Raw genomic sequence first — 17,403 nt, forward strand, 5'->3', positions numbered from 1 at the left:
AAGGGTCTTCCAAATGCTTCTAATTTCTTACTCTATCAGAAGGTGCAGAGTGTGTTCGTTTGGACCTAGACAAAGAAGTTACCACAACGAGTTTGGTTGAGGGTGGGAAAATAAAAATTCAGCTCCGGTCTCCTGGGCTCTATACATGTGGTCCAGGCGTATTGTCGACGCTGTGGCTGACGAAGGCTTCTCCCATGGTGCTTTTGCTGCCTGTAAGAGGACTGTGGACATAGGCACTGCTATTGTAGTTGACGTGTCAAGTTGCAAGATATCGAAGACAGCATCTGTAACCTGTGGTTGCTGTTGAACGACTGAGAGGCCTAGAGAATGTTTTGACAAGATCTGCATAAGAAGTGAGATTGTTGGATGGGGATATTGGTAGATCATCTGCGACAGCTTAGGTTAGAGACTTGTGGTCAGGGAAGGTGTGAGCCTAGGCCTCCATATTAGAATCCTCCTCTGCAGGCTCAGAGGATTCCTGATCTGGCATTTGAACCGGAGTGACTTCAGTTTGAGTAGTTAAAAACCTTTGGTGGTACGACAGGGTTGGGAGGACAATAGAGTTCCGGTTTATGCTGAGAAGAATCCTCGTTCGGAGGTCAAGAGAGAGAGATGCTGAAGGTCGAGACCTGTGAGGCGACCTTGATCTGTGGACGGAGTGGGTCGAGTAACGATCGCAGTCGGAATAGCCTGCCGGAGTCAACCACGGCATAGACGGTGGATAGGCCCCATAGAGATACCTCAGCTGGCGGTGATCCCAAGACAGAGGTGGTGGGGGGGAATAAAGACTCGGGGGGGATCAACTTCTGGATCGGGAACGACCGGTAGACAAAGCAGGAGCTCCACCGTCTAGATATCGGAGTAGGAACTCTCAAGTTGGTGTATAGGAGAGTCCAAGAGTTGGATGGTCGGTATCGGTGGAGGGGCATGGGTCTCCGATGCCGATACAGCCATTGGAGTGGATAGCATGTTAGGGGCATTACCCAGTGCAGAGACCGCTTTTTCTCCACTTTTCGCTGCTTTGCAGACACCACTTTCTCTGACTTAGGGGGGGCCCTTCGATTGCAGACTTATGCTCCTTACTGGCCTTTGGCTTCTTCACCGGAGTGGAAGCAGAAGATCGTGCCTTCGATGCCGGAGGCTTCAACGTCGATTGGCCAATGTCGGAGGAAGGCCTCGACGCTGGAGCCATCGACGTGGATGGTCTGTCGGAATCCATCGCTGAGGGAGGATTTAAAGCCGACTCAAGTAGCGCTACTTTAAGATGCGCACCTCCGTTTTTTCCTTGTGTGGTTCGAAAACCTGGCACAGAGCCGACAAGATTCTGGTCGGTGAAAATCCCCCAAACAGAAAATGCAAAGGGTGTGACGGTCAGGTGGAGCAAGTTTACTGCCGCAACCCTTGGAACGATTGAAAAATCCCCCCCCCCCGTTCTCCATAAACAAAGTAAAAGAGAAAAGAAGAAGGGGTTGGGGGGGTGCCCAAAGGCCAGACTGAGGTAAACCCACACTTCCCCCTCAACAAAAACCAGGGTTTTTAAAAAAATTCTATAAAGAACAACAAGGAAATAGTAAGGAAAAGGACGAAAAGTGAGGAAAAAATCCGAAGAGCCGTGAGGCAAAGGCCAAAAATAGTGAACCGATCAGACCGACGAAAGAAAGGTCTTTCCAACACAGCGGTAAGAAAGGAACTGGTGGGATGTCTGCGCCCACCCCTCTGGGCATGCGCAGTGGGGTTCCTGTGCATGCCCGACGGACTGGGCGCAAAAATCTGTTAAAGAGCTTGCTACAATGCCGATCGATCCAGTGCGTGCGCAGTAATCCCATGGGTGTGAAGCGCAGAGACCACGTCGAAGATCCAATGTTATACTGTGCTGACTGCTTCGTTTCTTTGCTAGTTTTGAGATGGGAGAGAATACAGATCTGCAAGGGATGCCATAGTTATTGTGGCTGCAGATAAATGTCAATGTAGGCAGCGTACTTGAAAATACCATTGTTAAATTGAGGGTGGAGCAGAAGGAGCAATAACACAAATGATGTACAATTAAGCCAGTTACATATGCAGTATGCAGTGATGCATTATACTACATGGAGCAATGTGTGTGCTACTCAATGTGGAGCATGGTGCTCAGCTAAGCTTGTTACAGATACTAATATTCATGCAACACATGATGATTTAGATAAGTATTGCATGGGTAGCACAGGTGTTTTAGCAGACGATTTTTTGGATGGTATATGAGTCATGCTGTGTTTATTCTCTTTGCTTTTAGTGTTTAATCTTTATAGAACATTGTAACCTGTCCTGTTAGTGTTTTAGCAGACAATTGACCTGAATGCAGGATGGTGAAAATGTCCACAAAATTGAAGGGCAGATTTTTAATATTTCTAAGCGTTGCATTCAACTGTAGAGTAGCACCTTAACAATAGGCTTTAAATCCCAGGGGCAGAATGAATGCTGTGCCTCTAGTGCTGGTTTGTGGAAAGTCACCATAGAACTAGTATCTCATTCAGTTAACGTGGGGGGAGCAGAGGACACTAATGGCAACTACTGCTTCACTCCCTATCTTCTGGGAATTTGAGTGGGAAGAGTGCTTGGGATTTAAGAGATTACAGTTGGGATGCAAATTTACCATTTTAATTTAACTGCTTAAAACATATTTTAAGCTGCTTCGGCGGGAGGGCGGGGTAGAAATGTAACAAATAAAATATTTTAAGTGTAACTGGCCCAGTTTCCCTCAGTGTTTCAGAAAGCAATTATATGTGCAGTCATGACATATTGTAGTAGTTATTGTAAGAATTTTGTCACCAAGTAATGTAAAATGCTGAGAATTTGAAATGAGACTGAGCAGTTAGTCTTTTTTTTTTTTTGCTTTCTTCCAGAACAAATTCTGTACAATATAAAACAGGAGTACAAACGCATGCAGAAGAGGAGACACTTAGAAAACTTTCAGCAGACAGATCCCTGTTGTTCTACTGATGCACAGTCACAAGCATTTCTCCTTACTGGACCAGCTTTGCCAGGTGATTTTTTAAAAGAATAAATCTATATAACTTGGTTTGGTGAGATTCCAGATGGTTGAGTTTCGCCTTTATTAAAGGTGTAAGTTTCACAAAACATTTTATTAAAGAAGCAGGTGGTGGGGGAACATACTGCAATAGCACTAAAATTCAGAAAAAGTTCTTAATGTGAACTTTTCCAGTTAACATTGCCCATAAGAGTCAATTTATTGGGGTAACTGAAGTGTACCAGTTTACCATAATTAAAGTGTAAAGTATGAGATGGGGGCATTCTAGTGTGGCATGTATGACACATTACCGAAAACACCCATGCACTCTTTTCTGTCTCTTTTCTGTGGTGGTTCTAACTTTAGTTTCTTCAGCTGCAGGCTAGGTGGAAGACTGGGCTTGCTGTAATGCCACAGTCCAGGACATTCTATAAACCTGCTGCCTGTTGTTTGTCCACCTGTAGGTCCTTGCAAATGTTCTTTTAAAAGCCATATTTTACATATTTGAAAACAGATTGGTTTGTAGATGCTTTGTGTTTATACCTGCACATTGTTGCAGATGGATTTTAACACTTTAGTCTCTGTGGTGCAAACCTCTTGTGCCCTGTGCTACTGAATTTATTAAATTTATGGAACAGTTCAGAGGTTTTTGCTCAACAGCTCTGATCCAGAGAAAGGTAGTTGCACTTGTCTCATTGGCTTTAAGGTTACTACAGTGTAAACTAACTTTCTCTGTACAAGTTAATGAGGTCTGATAATAAGATTTCTCAAAATGTCTGGAAGTATATTGTATACACAGAGCAGGCATCTGGCCAGTTATTAACATATGCCTGAACGATCTCTGTAAATATTGATTCATAGGTACTTCAACTGCAGCAGCATCACCACTGAAAAAAGAACAGCCCCTCTTTACTCTCAGACAAGTTGGAATGATCTGTGAACGCTTACTCAAAGAACGTGAAGAGAAAATTCGTGAAGAGTATGAAGAAATCCTGACCACAAAACTTGCAGGTATGATGAAATGTATAAAATTTTTAAAGCATAGATTGATCCTGGTAATAACTGCAGCTATCCTAGTTCTCTAAATAGTTACTGAGAACAAGAATACATTTTCTTCCTTGCATTCTTAAATTTGCTGTTGGGAAGATAGCGAAGTAGGGATTAGTAATATTTAGGTCTTTTGTCTTGTGGTGGATTTGAAAAAGGAGCTTGTGTTTTGATTTGCAGTCTTTGTGCTTACTTACCTGTTCCTTAATTGCCATAATAACACTTTCGTGGCAAATTATATAGTGGCTCTGATGCTAGCAGACTGTAACAATGCCCAGGCACAATTAAGCAACGTCTTCCAGATGCCATGGCTGAGCATGGCACAAAGACTTGGATCCAGTACTTTTGAAAGCTTCAGCAGAAACATTGAGGATATCCTAGTGCTGTCCAAGGGCACAGCTGCTAAGGGGCTTAACAATGCCTGGCACCAGTGAGGACATCACTGTCCTATATTGGCCACTCAGCTACTGTTCACCTGCATGCAATAGCAGCACATGTGCTTCTGTTGCCAGTTGGCAAAGGGTGCCAGATCTTTCTTCTACTAGCACAAGTAGCTCCCAGGAAACCACATTTAGGACTTAGCTGTGGCTAAAGATTGAATGCTGCAGCAATTTCTGCTATTATTGCATGCTGTAGATTGTGGTACCCAAGCTTTTTGAGCATGCAGGCTCTTGGAATTTTGAAATGGGGTAGTGAGTGCCACTACAAAAAAGCTGTCACATGAGGTGGAACCAAATGGAATACCTCACCCCTTGGACCACCTAGGAAGAATGAAATCCTGAAGAAGGAATGAAATCACACATTGACTAAGGAAAACATAGGTCCTTAGCAGTTTCCTGATCCTACAATGGAAAACCTGTTTGTTTGAAAGAGGGCAGCCAGTAACAAGTCCTGGCTTCCAGTGGCTCTACCCACTTTCCGAAAAGTTTGGCAGGCACTCAGAGGACGTACTGATGGGCACCAGTGCTTGCCCATGAATGCCATTTTGGGGTACCTGGCTGTAGATAGTTGGTTTGAGGCTATCAGTTTATTCAGCAGGCTTGTTCTGATGCAAGAAGCTCTTCTGTTGATGAGCCTGAACTGGAAGAACAGACTAGTGGCACAAATTGATAGGATTCAGCTCACTGTGAATGTGATTTTTATTTGATTACTCATTTGAACTACTCTCTGATCACAGAACAGTATGACGCATTTGTGAAGTTCACGCATGACCAAATCATGCGACGATATGGAGAACAGCCTGCAAGTTGTAAGTATTTTGTTTTATATTTGAATGTCAATGAAGGTTCAGTGTTGCATAGTTTTTATGTAAATACAATAATTGGGGGGGGGTTGTTCTCTAAAACTTTAGGTGTTAAGAAAATGTTTTGAATTGCCTTTGTCTATATATAATATGGGTGGGTTGATTAGTAATTATATTCAGTCTCCGGTTACATTGTCAGCTGTTATCCCTGACTTGATTTTATTTTTCTTTTCAGATGTTTCATGAATCATGTTTTCTGCATACGTGGGCAGCCCTGAAACCCTGTTCTATTGTTGCAAGCTGTCCTTTAAAGACTTGCAACAATGCCATATTCCCCCCTCTCCCCACATACACTGGTTACTTCAAGCTTTTGTCAGTGGCAACCACTCTTATGCAGCAACTGGTTTTGGAGTGCTCCCTGATGTCAATACCACCTGGATGTGGACCTTTGCTACCTGTTAATACCAGTGGTCTCATTTGCTGTATCATTACAATTTGGCTTATGTTAATAAGTTTGAAAAGTAAAAGGATTAAAGCTGGTGTACTAGAACTCTGCCCTTCACTGGTTGTGTAAATAAAAGTGTAGAATGACACTTCTGACTGAAGTTAGTGTGGTTTTCATAACTGTGCACTGCAAAGCTGTATTCACAGTTAAATTAGAATGTAATCCATGGACAACTTTTTTTAAAAAATAGCCCACAGTACTGCCTGTGAAATAGTGAAGGAGGGCATTTCTGTATTCCATGACTTTTGGGGGGGTTAAGAATGGGTTTATATAATTTCTCATTTTTGTAGTTTTTATTTATTCTCTCAGTCTAACAAATGTTTATTGCTGCAATTTTTCAGTGTATCATTGTTTTACTGCCCTTGTAGTACTGGAATTTAGTTGAAAGAATAAAACATTTACTTCTAACCTGTTTGTTTTTTAATATGTAGGAAACATTTTTGCCAGTATCTAAATTAAGTAAATATCCACTGAACTTAAACATAACAACTAGTAGTATCAGTTCAGAATGAAAAGCTGTAGAAATTGGAGATTTGAATTTTGCTAAAGCTGACTGGCATGCTGATGCTGTGGAGGCACCTTCTTGTATAATTGACAAAGCTATGGTTTCAGTGTTTCTATAGGTGAGTTGCTAGGCCATTACCTATACTGCAAAGCTGCAAGGATTTCAGAGAAGTCTGGATTATTGGGGGGGGGGGTCTTTCCCATCTGAGTCTTGAGAAAACTGTTTACAAGTATATCCCAGAATTTATTGGGAGCACTGCATAGAACACAGTTCAAAGAAGAACAGGTAGCAGTACTTCCATTTAAGATTCCATTGCTGGAAAGCTATTTGATGTTTCTCTGAGTCTTGCCACATAGAACACTGTAAACTTATATCAAGTGTCCTTGTAGACTACTTGAAAGGAAATCAACATCTTGACATTGTGCCTGGGATTTTTGGGGGGGGGGGTAGGGCAAGGGGAGCTAGACATAAATATGTGAGTGGTTTTTTTCCTTTAAGGGGGAAGATAGAAAAACGTGCTTAGTTATCTTGTCTTTTGAAATGACTTTTTCTTAGCATTGTTGGTGTAATTTGAATGCTGAAGGCTTTCTGAACCTGCAAGCTGAACATCTAGGTTATGGGAAGCCTTTCTTCTTGTCTGTTTTGTTTGGACATAGCCACTTTCTCTGCAGTGTATCCAGTCATTCTGAGCTAGATGTTTTGGTTCTTTCCACAGCTGTTATAGCTCTAATTTCAGCCATATTTCTGGTCTGAGAAACTTCATGTGTGTGATTTGGCTGTCTCAATAAGGGAAATGGTGTGTGTGTGGGGGGGTGGGGATTACATTAAGCAAGTAGACACATTCTGGTCTACAGAAGTGATCTCAAAATGCAAGTTCTTTCCTTAGTTTTACTGTTTGAGCCACAGTACAACAAAAGGTAGAATTTATTAATATGGAAAAGTGTTTTTAGAGCTGAACTTCAAAATGAGTTGTAGAGTGCTTTTAGATAATATTTGTGGCCATACTAGAAATACACAAGTGGAGAACATGCAAGGATTTATGAGGTCCCTGGATTTGTATCCCTTTCTCTACACAATTTCTTCAATCTCTGTTTCCAGCTAACCAATTTTCCTTTTAGCTGTTCTTGCAGTCATCTGCTAATTCAGTTTATGTCCTCTCTTTCTCCCCAGTGGGGACCCAAAGCAGTTTATAGTATTTTCCTGTTTCATCCTCTCAGCTCTGTGAGGTAGAGTGTAGGTTGGCCCAAGGTCAGTCTGCAAAATTCCATGGCATAGTAGGGATACAAACCCAGTACTTTCAGATCCTGGTCTGACACTTTAGTCAGTACATAACACTGGTTCTCAGTTGGTACTTTCCCTGGCAGCCTCTCCAAGTTGTAGAAGTCATGGGGTAGCAACTTGCTCAGTTCAGTTATGTGGTAGCAGCTACTGTGTGGCAAAAAACTATCTAGTAGTTACTGCTGGGTGTGGCCTGATGAGTCCTTTTTCATGGTCAGGAAGGAACAGAGCAGCAGTGGATTGATAGGGCCCTTTCCATGGCTACTTTACCCTAACTCCTTGTCCTGACAGAAACCAAGGCTTGAAGGCTGGCAACATTGTTGTTGTAGCCACTAAGATCTTTACAGGGCATCAATTTTTGAAAGCTACAGATGCTGCTTCTATGGTGGAGGGGGTTTAATGTATTTTTTCCAGATTGTACTGCAAACTCCAGGGATTTTCTCAGCCAAGAACCAAGTGTTCTGTTCTACTAGTAAGAGTCTTTCACTGGTAGAGTGTGCCTGTTTCTGCTGGAGTAATGCCCCTTGCACTGGAGGATAGCTCAACTTCGCAATCAGTGCAATAGAATCCTTGAATTCAACCATAGCTACCATTGTATTCAACCATTGTTGTTTTCAGCTACAACATAGTTTGGAAATTACTTCAGTACACTGATATGATAGCTCTAAGAAATGTCTGCTTCATCTATATATATATATATATAAAAGCCCCCTCACCATAAAATCAACGCCGAGGCCAAACCGCTGGACCTAGAAACACGAAATTCAGGGAGAGCGCTCCTACCATGGCATAGATGCTCACTAAGAACAGATTTTTAGAAATTCAACCCCTAAGTGGGTCAAAAGGGGGGAAATGGGCTCCCCCCATTGATTCCTATGTGGCTGCCAGACTGCTGCCTCCTTGCACCCCCCACTCTGATTGGTCAGCTGCAGAGCTCAGTGTTCTGAGGTAAAAAAAACCCCAGTTACAGGGGACTACAGAGAGCTAAGGACAGTTGGGGAAATCAGGAGTGGCCAACTGCCTGTGAGGTGAAGGAAAGCTGCTGGCCCAGCCTCCCCTATGGCTTCAAACATGCTCCCCCCTCCTACACCTGATAGGCAGTTATCTGTCAGGTGCAGCAGCAGTTGCAGGGTGCTTAAAGCCACGAGGGAGTTGCCGCCCCAGCAGTAACACGTTAGTAATCCTGCCAGCCCCGCCTCCACAGTAGCTTCTAATGTCAGGTGTAGGAACAGGAGCAGGGTACTTTAATCCATCAGGGATGCCACCCCAGCAGAATCACCTTAGTGCTGCTTGCCCAGCTTAGCCACACTCCTATCCACAATGGAAATATACCCCAAATTTTAGAAAAATGGTTTCCTTTATTAGGTTATTTAACTTCTCACAATGGGTTCTAGAAAATTGATTCATATGAACTTGCTTAATATCTGAATGCTCGGATGGTGTTTTGAATATGTAGTTGTGTCCCACTTTTTAAATGTAACATAAATGAGAAGCATTTTTGTAAAAAAAGGGGGGGTACCCTAAGGGGGTAAAAAAAGGGACAAAATATGTTCCCCAAATTGTTTTCCATGTTCCTGGCAGGCTGCTGCCTCCTTACCCCCCACAATTGGTCAACTATGTAGTTCAGAGCTCTGAGGTAAAACCTGCTTGTTTGCACCCATCTCTCTCTGCGCAGCTGTGGATCTAAACACAGAAGAGACTGCACACAGTTGAGGACAGTTACAGAAATCAGCGATTCAAGACTCCTGAATAGACATTCTTCAAAAAAGCCAGCATGGCAATTGAGTTAATGAATGTTCATGGGGAGATAGTAAAGGACCTCTCTAGGAGCCATTTTGATGTGTGCCTCCCTCATGAACCTGAAGAAATGTTCACTGCATCACCACTCCCTCTCACCTCTTACTGCCCCCAAGAAAGCTGCTGGCAAACATCGAGCCAGATGCGGCAACTTAGAAATGCGGCGAAGATATTTGCATATCGTACTCCTGTGGGGCAATGAACTGCGCAGGCCAAGTACCAGTGAGATCACCCTGAGGTGCTCAGTTTCCATATGTGAGCAAAACAATCCAGGAACACAAGTAGAAAGACCATCACTTTTGTGGAAGGTAGCAAGAGTTGACATAACAGATGACTGCTTCTTAAATGGACAGTTCTAGCAGCCTGGTGATCCTAGCACCTGAAGGCAGAACCACCAATGTGTTCTACAGAGAGATCTTTCAGTAGAGAAAAAGAACAGTTCATTTTTTCCACTACAAACTTCTCCATTAGAATTCCTACAACAAATGTTACATTTCAGACTTCATATCATCAGTATCATAACTGGATTTACGTAACTTAAATACCGTAGGGAAACATGGGTATTAGGCTAGTTATTTATATTTCAGTTAAAGCTTGAATTACTTTTACATTATGTGTTACATTGTGGCAGTTGGACAGACTTTGAAAACCAAAAAGCTTCTATCAATTGCTGATCAATGAAGTTCTCATTATAGACAGCAGCTGGTACTACCAATTATTAAAGGACATGTAGTGTTTGAAATCTGTGATAGTTGTATAATATTTACTGAGAAAAAAATGATAAATATAAGCTGTTAAGCCACCCAAAAATACCGCTCTTTCTCTGCAGTTCAATACAATGCCTGACTTGCGAGGTTGGCTGAAGCAGTCTTAGTGGAATGGGCTGATGGAAAAGGCAGGATGGGTGATCGTCTTCTCTCTCCCCTCATTGCTACGTTTTCCTTTTGCTACTATTCTACCAAGGTCCAAGGACTGCTGGAGAAGAAGAAAGGAAGATCCTCGTGAGAGGGGATTATTCAGTCCAACTCATCACTGTAGATCTTTGCTAATGTAAAACTGCTATATGTTTAAATTGGATTGCTTGGATTAAGTAAACTCCAGTCTTACTGGCAACCATTTAAAACCAGCTACATTGCAAAGCATTTGGCTACATCTGTGCTTGGACAATTAATTAGCAGATTTCATGTTGGCGCATGCTCAGAATTTACTAGACAGTTACCTGGGACACCATGTTAGAATCAGACTTAAATCACTGGTGTGCATCCAAAATGGCAAGATTAAGGGAATATTAGAATTTAGAACAAGAGAAGTAACATTTACACAAAGGTTGAATGTTCTAAGAACAAGATGTGTGTGTAGCCCCTCAGTATTGCTGATACACTTGTATCCATCTTCCTTGATAGATATGTTTTAAATGAGTATACAAGCCATCAGACAGCACAAGCCAGTTCCTTGCCTTTAGGACACCTTTTTAAAGTGCTGGGTTGAATTCAGTGAAGCACCAATACAGATCTTGTCTGGCTCCCTCATATATCTCCTAAAAACTGGTGCTGGAGGTTGTGGGAACAGTATGAACAAAAAGAAATGTAGGAGTTGAAGAAAAAATGAGGGCAAAGTTTAGCAGCTATACATCCCCCTCTTCCTACAGCTAGTTATAACTAAGGAATACCATCAATATGTTCCCAGTTAACATTAACCTGCAGCATGACAAGTCTTTATAAGTAATTCAGTATTGATGTCTCAAATAGGACAGTTGGTTCAAGACGTTTCTGTGGATTTAGGAGGAAATAACACTGGCTGTGATGTCAAAGACTAAGCAGCAACTGAATTATTTCCCTGAAACTGGCCGTGTATCTTTAAATACAAAGAAACAAAAAAACCCAGAAAGGTAGTGTGTATGTTTTTTTACTGTCAACAATTAGTGTTTCTACCACAATTGTCACACCATCCAAAGTCTTGTGTTGAGACTTCCACTCTCTCTGTAGAGCAGGTATCAGCAGCTTCCCCATGTCAGTCTTGCCACATGATCAGTTTTCTGCTTGGTAGGCTTTATGAATCCTAAGAATTCCAGTTCTGAGACTGCTCTAATGAAACGAGTACTTGGGAGTACTAGTCAAGGAAAGCATTTTCCCCCACCAAAGAAAAAAACAACACACTGATTGAACATGCAGTATTCTTCCTCCCTCCAAGAGAATGAGTTATGATAACTCACTGAAGTGCTGCTGTTACAATAGAGGCAATATATTGTAATGTGTATACTCAATCTGCAACATGTAATGTGGCTAGTACTCCAAACAGGGTGAAGAATTCCTAATCTGCTGGTAGTACAGCTCCCTTAAAAAAAAAAAAAAACAACACCTAAATAATCTTTTGTCAGTACAAGTGATGAAATAATAGAATTTAAGCTTCCCAATATTGTTATCCCAAAACATACTGGTGAAAGAAAGGGTTTTTTTAAAGCTTATCTTACTCTCTGGAACTCATGGAGTACCAATCAGCTATTTGAAATATAAGGAAGGAAGCACAAACTTTCTTAGAACTAAGAACTGTATGCATATATGCTGTAAGGTAAAGGTTCCCTTGCTCGAAAGCCAGTCGAATCCGACTCTAGGCTCATCTCCGTTTCAAAGCCGAAGAGCCAGCGCTGTCCGAAGACGTTTTCGTGGTCATGTGGCTGGCATGACTAAACACCAAGGTGCACGGAACGCTGTTACCTTCCCACCGAAGTGGTCCCTATTTATCTACTTGCAATTTCTTGCTTTCGAACTGCTAGGTTGGCAGGAGCTGGAACTAGAGACAGGAGCTCACCCTGTCTTGCGGCACCCGGGTCTTGAACCGCTGAACTACTGACCTTCCACAGCCTGCAGTTCAGCGTCTTAACCACTTGAGCCATAAAAGGGATCATCCAATTCAAAATGCAAATAAAAATTTGAGAATGGTGGTTATTCCTGTTTATGGTCAGCCCAATTCAGAGGATTCTCTGTTTTGCTAAATCAGACACTATTTGATCAGTCAGGCACCAAGGATATTCTTCTTAGTTTGAGGTTTTTCATTTCAGAAAAAGGATACTGGATAATTTCTTCCATCTGATCCTTCTCAGTGGAATTCTGATCAGCAGCTGTTACAACTGTTGAAAAAGCCTGAGAAAACACAACAGAAACTGCATTACAGGATCAGCATCTAGCAATATTTATACAAAACCTCACTTGCTTTAGTGTATACTGTGAATTGGATCCTATGAACAGCCCACTAACAGGAGGCAGGCTCATTCAGTTCCCTTCCTTCCTGTAGCTCCCCCGGCAATGCCTTTTCAGGGGGATGCCAGAGAAAGGAGACACAGGGAGATCTGCTTGTGCCAGCAGAACATCCATAGGATCCAAGCTGTTGTGACAGATTTATGGTTAGTGATCACACAAGACAAAATTCTGTGCCGTTTAAAAATAAATCTTACTGATGACCAACACGAAAACTCATACCTTGAATAAAACTTTGTTGGTCTTAAAGGTGCCGCTGAACTGCTTCAGACCAACCCAGCTGACTGCCTGGATCTAGGTTAATTCTAGAAGACTAACAGCATTATAATAAAGTTACTAGGTAAAGGTTTCCCTTGCTCGAAAGCCAGTCGAACCTGACTCTAGGGATGCGGTGCTCATCTCTGTTTACAAGCCAAAGAGCCAGCACGGTCCAAAGACGTTTCCGTGGTCATGTGGCTGGCATGACTAGACACTGAGGAGCATGGAATGCTGTTACCTTCCCACCGAAGCGGTACCTATTTATCTACTTACAATTTCTTGCTTTCGAACTGCTAGGTTGGCAGGAGCTGGGGCCACAGACGGGAGCTCACTCCATCATGGGGCTAAAAAGTTTATATGGACTTTGATTCGTGAACCCAGTAGAACAAAAAAATAAGACTGCTAAATTCTAACAGGTGTTCAGAACTTTTGAAAAAGCAGATAAAAGTTCAGCAAAGCAGTGAGGAGTCAATAAATTTATGTTTACATACCTCTAACCAGTCAACAAGGTTAATTAATCTGCCACACTCCAAATGAAGCTTGTACGCTATACAGATATCAGGAGCTGTGTTAGAAATGCATCCTGTATCACTTTCCAAGGCTTCATTCTAGTAAATAAATTCACAATGAGAAAACAGTTGAGTTTACATTTCATTTATATGCTAATTATGTTTTCCACTTTCTGACATCACAGCTCATGCGGGTCACTATTTCAGGCCAGCCAAACTAGTGAATCCTTGGAAAAACCCAGCAGCTTAATCTACCTCAGTTCCAGGGGCATTTCCCACAAGAATACAATTTTTCCTTAATTCAGGTTTGAAATTTACACTAGGTTGCCAGGGCTAGCAATACTTTCTTCTCGATTAGTACAGGCTGAAAAGTATATATTTTACAGAGGTTTATGGACTGAGGGAAAACGACTTATCCTAGGCGATAAGGCAGCAGCCCACTCCAAGATGACACTGGGGAAGCTCCTCTTCCTTACGAGCACGTATACAAGGCAGCATGTAATGCAAACTTGGAAGTGTATTTCAAAGGACTGTGTTGCTTGGTTCTTTTGCTATAAAAATTCTTCCATTGAAACGTCTTCAGCTGCCTCAAGTCAATACTATTTTATGGCAATTAAGGCCGGCGACTGTGGGCCTGGCAGGGCCCAGAAAAGGCGCAGGACTGGTGGGGGGGGGAGAGGGAAATGGCGACTGCGGCCCAGCCAGAGAAGCCCCGGGGAGACATTTAAATGTCTCCCCGCAGCCTCCAGAGTGCTCCCTGGCTCGCCTGCCTCGGCCTTGAGGGCCTGTCCCTGCGCTTACCCTGCAGATGGTCCTGTCCAGAGCAGAGTGAGCCGAAGATGCTGGCCGGGGCTGACGTGGGCGGGACTCCGCAAAGCAGTCAGCCAACCCAGCCAGCGTCTTCTGACTGGCAGTTCTTGCAGCCAACCACTGTTGGTGCGCATCGAACATTGGACGCGAAAATGGCTTTCTATATAAGGACAGGATAGATGAAAAGAACAGACTGTACTGAAAAAATTACTTTTTTCATTCAAATACAAACAAGGAACCACTGAGAGACCACTACTCCTAGACATCCAACATCTCTGCCGAAAGATCATAAGAAATTAATCGGCTTATGCAAGGATAAGGAGTAGTTTTTTCATCAAATATACTGAAAACTGAACTTGTTTTTCTCATCTTTCTTGTGCCTGTATAAAATCAGATAAATGTGTAAGAAGATTGAACAAGGAGACACACAGATTTTATATTCTTTTCCCAACCTGTCTTTTGTTGATTTATGTTTTGCTCTTTGATTCAGTGCAATAAATATAATTAGATTGGCTGTGATAGTAAAATAGAGCCCACCCTTCTGCTGAAATTTCTGTGTCTGTCTGCCAGCACACAGATAAAACTCTTAAATAAAACTACGTGGCTTAGGGAAAGCAGTGACAACACATGAACCTGCCTCATACTGAATCAGACCATCGGTCCATCAGAGTCAGTATTCTCATCAGTTACCCCGATTCTTTTTTAAACTGGAGATGCCAGAAATTGAACCTTGACCTTCTGCATGCATGCAAAGCAGCTGTTCTAGCAGCAATGGACTGTTCAGCACCTTATATAGCTGTAGTGTTTCTTCATATCTCAAAAGATTGCAATGGCAGCCTCTAAGAGGTTATAGGTCAAAACACAGTGTTTGTCAAATAAAAGCCATGGGAGCAGCCATGGGACTGAATTATCCAGTCTCTAAGATCAACCATGTTTTAACGATTATTTTTTAAAACTTGTGACAGATTCTCAAGACCCAAACCTAAGACACACAGCTCCACACTGTTTACATTATTGTGAAACATACACTCCATGTCTTGTAACTGGTCTTCATTGAGAATCAAAATTCCACACTTAGCAAACATTTTGAGCACCAAGATGCTGAAGAACCAAAAGGAGGAAATTAATGAAGGGCAGCTTGGACAAATGCAGAAAACCCACTGAGATGGGATAAAAGCAGGCATATTCCCTCCAACTCTCCATTTCTCACCTTCAGGTAGAAATATGGATTGTTGAGAGCAGTGTGAATGGCAACACGTGGAGCAGCATTTAAATGCTCACAAACAGTACTGGCCACGCTGAAGTACATCACTTCATACAAAGTCTGCATCTCTGGAGGTGCAAGGTAACTTCTGAAAAAGTAACATTGGAAAAGCATAGAAAGATGTGAACTCCACTTACAATCAGAAACCTCAACAAATGGCAAGTTTGCACACCTCACATTGAGCTTCAATTATTATGCAGCACCCTGAGTTGAATGCCTAAATGGAACTGCCAAATAAATATTTGGTACAAGGAATTTTCCACATACCAGTGGGTAACTCACTTTATAGCAACTGAGGAGCAATGAAATGACTGACAGCACTTCCCATGTACATGTAGTATCTTCAGATTTAACGATTCCTATGCCTTTAGAGTAAATATCCCTGTGTCAGTAAAAATGTGACATAAATTCTCCACACTTAACCAAAATGTTACTCATCTAGTTACTTGGTTTACCTCTTTCTTGTCCTATTTAACTTCTGTCATCTTCTCTGCCTTCCTCCTTCCTTCAGTTTTACCTTTCCAAAACTTTCCTTCTGTAACAGCTACATAACATAACATCTGTTCAGATAATTTCCTCTTACCACCACATTTCTTTCATAAGCCCAAGCCAAACTACCCTGGTTTCTAGAATGAGCCACATTTCGGATCTACTTCACTACACAGTTTCCAGGGATACAACTGCACTCCACTACAACTGCACTCCACAAAGCTGCTTTGCCTCCCAACCAACAGCTGTCAGAATGTGCTACTTCTTTCTTTTGCCCTTGAACTACTTAATGCCAACCTGCCCAACTGCTACCCTGTTTCCCCGAAAATAAGACCTACCCCAAAAATAAGCCCTAGCAGGATTTCTATGCATTTGTGGTATAAGCCCTAGTGTGTCTTCTTGAGAAAAAATAAATATAAGACAGTGTCTTATTTTTGGGGAAACACGGTATTTGTTTGCTATAATTCTCCCTTGTGCTCTCAATTAAGATGAAGGAAGCAGAAGTTACCCTTGGTAAGATTCCCTTCCAACTCTTTGGCAAGAGAGGGACAAATTTTCTGCAAAGTGGCTCTCACAAGAGCAGCCTTTTAACCAATTCTATAATTTTCAGTATGCCGAATAACATTTTGTCTGTACCAGAGAGCTATATGTGTTAGCTGCAGTAAAGAGTCGTGTAACACCTGGAAAATTAACAGATGCATTGTGAAAGAAGATTTCATGGACTAGAGTTGGTCAGATGTATAACATTCAGTTGGCAGATATGTTACACACACAGCCACAAACAGAAGAACCAAGGGTTGGGTGATGTGGCAGTTGAACTGATGTATTACTTGGCATTTTACTTGTTTTTTGACATTGTACAATGTTTACCTCACAAGGCTGTCTATAAAGTCAACAACTTCAAAACGCAGCATTTCAAACTTTGTTAGTTTCTTGAGTCTCCTTGACTCCTTCATCTCCAATAAAGTCTAAAGGAAGGAAAGAGGCATTTCCAAGTTATTTTCTTTAGGAAATCTGCTGGCAGTGTTATAATGCGGTTAATGGAGTTTTTCCTCCAAGCAAAAAAATAGAATCACAGAGCTGAAAGGGAACCCAAGGATCATCTAGTCCAACCCCCTGCGCAATGCAGGAAATTTACAGCTACCCCCCCCTCCAGGGATCCCTCCTCTATGCCTGGGGGGGGAAAACCCTCCATGTTCCTTGGGCCAGTCTGTCCTGAAGGAAAATTCCTTCCTGACCCTACAGGGGCGATCGGCATTACTCTGGGCATATAAGAAAAGGCCACAAGAGCTGAGCACTGGCTCATCCCTTCCTGCCCTTCTTCTCTGAGTCTGCCTAGATTCAAAGTGAGTCATAGAATCAGCACTGCCTCTGTTTAAAAACCTCCAAAGAAGAAGAGCCCATCATCTCCTGAGGAAGCCTGTTCCACTGAGGAACCGC

The 17,403-nt window shown here is 42.2% G+C and overlaps 2 protein-coding genes across 2 annotated transcripts in view; one reads left to right on the forward strand and one right to left on the reverse strand.

Moving 5' to 3' along the window:
- Positions 1-5,874, forward strand: part of AKIRIN2 (akirin 2) — a 16,109-nt gene extending 10,235 nt beyond the window's left edge. Inside the window, exons 2-5 of the mRNA XM_015424749.1 lie at positions 2,880-3,020; positions 3,866-4,015; positions 5,229-5,300; positions 5,530-5,874. Of these exons, the coding sequence (XP_015280235.1) occupies positions 2,880-3,020; positions 3,866-4,015; positions 5,229-5,300; positions 5,530-5,540 (374 nt within the window). The 3' untranslated portion in view covers positions 5,541-5,874. The remainder of the gene's footprint in view (positions 1-2,879; positions 3,021-3,865; positions 4,016-5,228; positions 5,301-5,529) is intronic.
- Positions 5,875-11,275: 5,401 nt separating this feature from the next.
- The window catches only part of ORC3 (origin recognition complex subunit 3), an 87,622-nt gene continuing 81,494 nt past the window's right edge, over positions 11,276-17,403 (reverse strand). The window contains exons 16-20 of the mRNA XM_015424743.1: positions 16,834-16,931; positions 15,421-15,562; positions 13,383-13,499; positions 12,449-12,519; positions 11,276-11,478 (exon numbers count right to left, since the gene is read on the reverse strand). Coding sequence (XP_015280229.1) covers positions 11,373-11,478; positions 12,449-12,519; positions 13,383-13,499; positions 15,421-15,562; positions 16,834-16,931 — 534 coding nt within the window. The 3' untranslated portion in view covers positions 11,276-11,372. The remainder of the gene's footprint in view (positions 11,479-12,448; positions 12,520-13,382; positions 13,500-15,420; positions 15,563-16,833; positions 16,932-17,403) is intronic.

The sequence above is a fragment of the Gekko japonicus genome, unplaced genomic scaffold, assembly GCF_001447785.1.
Source record: "Gekko japonicus isolate JY-2015 unplaced genomic scaffold, Gekko_japonicus_V1.1 scaffold787, whole genome shotgun sequence".
NCBI lineage: Eukaryota > Metazoa > Chordata > Lepidosauria > Squamata > Gekkonidae > Gekko > Gekko japonicus.